This window comes from Cynara cardunculus, assembly GCF_001531365.2.
Source record: "Cynara cardunculus var. scolymus isolate 2C chromosome LG 3, CcrdV1, whole genome shotgun sequence".
NCBI classification, from domain to species: domain Eukaryota; kingdom Viridiplantae; phylum Streptophyta; class Magnoliopsida; order Asterales; family Asteraceae; genus Cynara; species Cynara cardunculus.
This window is the reverse complement of record NC_037530.1, coordinates 19,211,223-19,214,410: the sequence shown is the minus strand read 5'-3', so window position 1 is coordinate 19,214,410 and position 3,188 is coordinate 19,211,223. Positions and strand designations below refer to the sequence as shown.

General features: G+C 35.9%; 1 protein-coding gene across 1 annotated transcript; it reads right to left on the bottom strand.

Annotated features, from left to right (window-relative positions):
* Nucleotides 1–1,246: 1,246 nt before the first annotated feature.
* On the bottom strand, nt 1,247–2,734 carry LOC112510283 (aspartyl protease AED3). The gene has a single exon (XM_025115643.1). The coding sequence runs from the start codon at nt 2,717–2,719 to the stop codon at nt 1,394–1,396; it is 1,326 nt and encodes a 441-aa protein (XP_024971411.1). The 5' UTR covers nt 2,720–2,734; the 3' UTR covers nt 1,247–1,393.
* Between the last annotated feature and the right edge of the window lie 454 nt (nt 2,735–3,188).

Below are 3,188 nucleotides of genomic sequence, written 5' to 3'. Positions count from 1 at the left end.
CATGAATGAGATATAATTCATAATCAGCTACAGAGAAAATTGAGGGATCTTCAAAGATTTGTAACTCCCAATTAAATATTAGGGAGTTACATAATGGTTAAATTACATAATCACCCTTTTATTAATTTTATATGTTACGTTTAAACATAAAGTAAAGAAAGAATTTGATTGGTTAGTTTTGGTTAGTATGGTTAATACAAAATACTTACTTAGTATTTGAACCACCCTCTCTCTCTCTATATATATATATACATATATATATATATATATATATATATAGGCCTAATCAAATGTGAACTGAATAGTTTGTGGTAACTATGAGGTCCAATCACAACCACAAATCAACGGATAAATTAGGAAATTAATAATTATGATAATTTGAGTTAAAATTATAATTAAACATATTAGGTATTTTTTAAAAACTCCTCTCTCCTTTCTCCTCTCTCCTCTCTCATCTCTCCGACCTCCAATCTTCGGCCTCCGGTGAAATCGGTATCACAGTATATCATAATGGGTATCACATTGTGTATTACAATGGGTATCACATTTTGTATTACAATGGGTATCACATTGTGTATCTTTGTTTTTAAGGTTTGAGTTGGTATCACAATATATCACAATGGGTATCACATTGTGTATCTTTGTGATTAATGTTCACCGAAGGCCGGAGATTGAAGGTCGGAGAGAGGACTTTTTTAAGAATACCTAAAATGGCATCTAATTATAATTTTAACTCAAACTACCATAATTATTAATTTCCTAATTTACCCGTTGATTTGTGGTTGAGATTGAATCTCACAATTATCACAAACTAATCAGTTTTCCCTTGAATGGGCCCCTATATATATATTCATAAATCATATAAACAAAATATTAAAACTAGAAAAAAGCTGGCTATCAATGTTAAAAAAAATAAACTAGAGTAATCGAGCTTATTAAGTTTGAGCCAATAAACTAGAGTTAATTCATCTTGATTTTGAACCCATAAACAAGCTTATATATGTAACTTGAATTTTAGGTCATAAATTATAAAATCATAATTGTAAGACTAGCAACAAGCTCAAGCATGATATTTTATATCTCGAGCCCAGTCCAAACCATATGTCACTTGACTCGTTAACACCCTTACTTATATTCAACCATATCTTTTTGGAGAAAAAAAAAAGACCACTGAAGTTGCATAAAAGACTCCCAAAAACCACTATACTCGTCTAATCATTATATTTGCTCTTTATTTTCAAAAAATAAAATAAAATAACATTATAGTTAAAACAACATGCATACACATAAATACATATTGAAAGGGTTCAATGTGATACAAGAGCTAGAGAAGACATTTTATATATAGTTCATAACATATTCATCCAACTTCAAATACGGCAAGGACAAACACCTAGTTGCATATTTCACGAGCAATTCCGACACGAGAGTTGGCAACGTCAAACAAAATCCTTAGATTTTGTTGTTGCAAATTGGCGATGACGTTCAACACCGAGTTCACATTATCAGGGGCCGATGCCATTGCCAAGCAAGCGAGCGTCCCAGCACTACTATGTATCAACGTGTTCTCCATGGGCAAAACAATGTCTAATCCCGTAAAATGAAATGTCATCTTTGGGGCTACGTTTTCATGCGTCACTGAAAAACATGTGTCAAATGCGCCCAACGAAGAAAATGGGCCTTGAGTTTGGTTTCTGAATGCCTCTTTGATTGCATTGTAAGCTGCAGGCACAAATCGGGTTATAACTGTTCCGGAATCAATAATGGTTCCTGCTCCAGTATTTGGATTGAAGTCAAGCAACTCTGGAGCTATGGGTACATTCACTCGACCCACACTTATTCCAGTGAGGTTCACATAGTATAACGAAGGCCGATGAGGGTTTTTAAGAAGTGGGGTGAATTTGATGGTTTTGGGTTGGCCATTTGGACCTAGTTTAAGTGAGCCTGAGAAATAATAGGATCTAAAACTAGGCAAACAATATGAGAATACACCGGAATAAAGCGATCCAGATTGTGAAAGCAGTGACATGGATCCACGACCCAAGCCCAACAACCCTTGAGGAGGAATCGAGTTCCCTGAGACACCACCAATGCATCCGAAAACATAACTAGGGATTATGTCATTGGCCAATTGAAGAGAGTCACGGGAGAGTGTAGCAGAAAATGAGGAATCACCACCGTACGATTGGTTAAATAAGCAATTACCATTTGTGGGCCCGGCTGTTGGGCATGATAGCCCACGAGCTTGCACACACTCAGAAGTGGCACAGTCCAGTGAGCCGTAAGTGGTTGACATGTTTTGGGAGAACATAGTTGAGGAACAACCAGTACAACCAGTACATGGTACCCAGGCAGTGTCTGCACTGGTGTCCAACACCATGAACATGAGTTGACCGGGTGTACCAATTTTCACACGGGCCACATAATTACCAACATTTATTACTTGGCCCGGTGCAATTGGCACTGAAGAAACGGGCTTTGTGGCAACCATGTTCGACAAGTAAGTCAGTCTTTGAGGGTCTTTGGCGGCCATATTGAGGACCGTGGTGGCCCACGAAGTTGGTTTTGGTGAGTCGAACGGTGAACATTTGCCATAGATATGGATGATGGAAAGATCCGAGCCGTCCGATTTTGGTTTCAAAGAGGGACATGGATCAAAAGCTTTTGTTGTAGTAGAAACAAAAGCAATGAAGAAGAAAGCAAGAATCGTTGAGTCCATGACTTTGGATGTATATTTGTCGAAACACAACATTGTCTATAGTCTATATATAAAAGATACCTTTTGTCATGTGAAGTTACAGCAATACCCCTGTCCTTATTTTTGGTCTTCCTCATCTCTTGGAAGATGTTAAAAGGAATTTTTGGAAGGCAAGGACACATTTGTCATAACCATTATAAAATTGATTCCCTTCCTTCCAATAAATATATATAATTTCTTTTATTTTAAGATAAAAAAACAATTATTATTGAAATAATAATACTGATTTGTGTCCATAAATCATTAAAAATCAAATCGTAGCAAGAATATTGAATAAATTGTTTAAATCATATATTTCCCTCTTGGTGAAAGTTTAATAAGGAAATTACTATTTTATCCCTGAATTATTATTGATATTGGTTTTTGTAGAACACCTCACATACACCTTGGCATTGGGGGGCTAGAATATATTGCAATAATTGATATATGT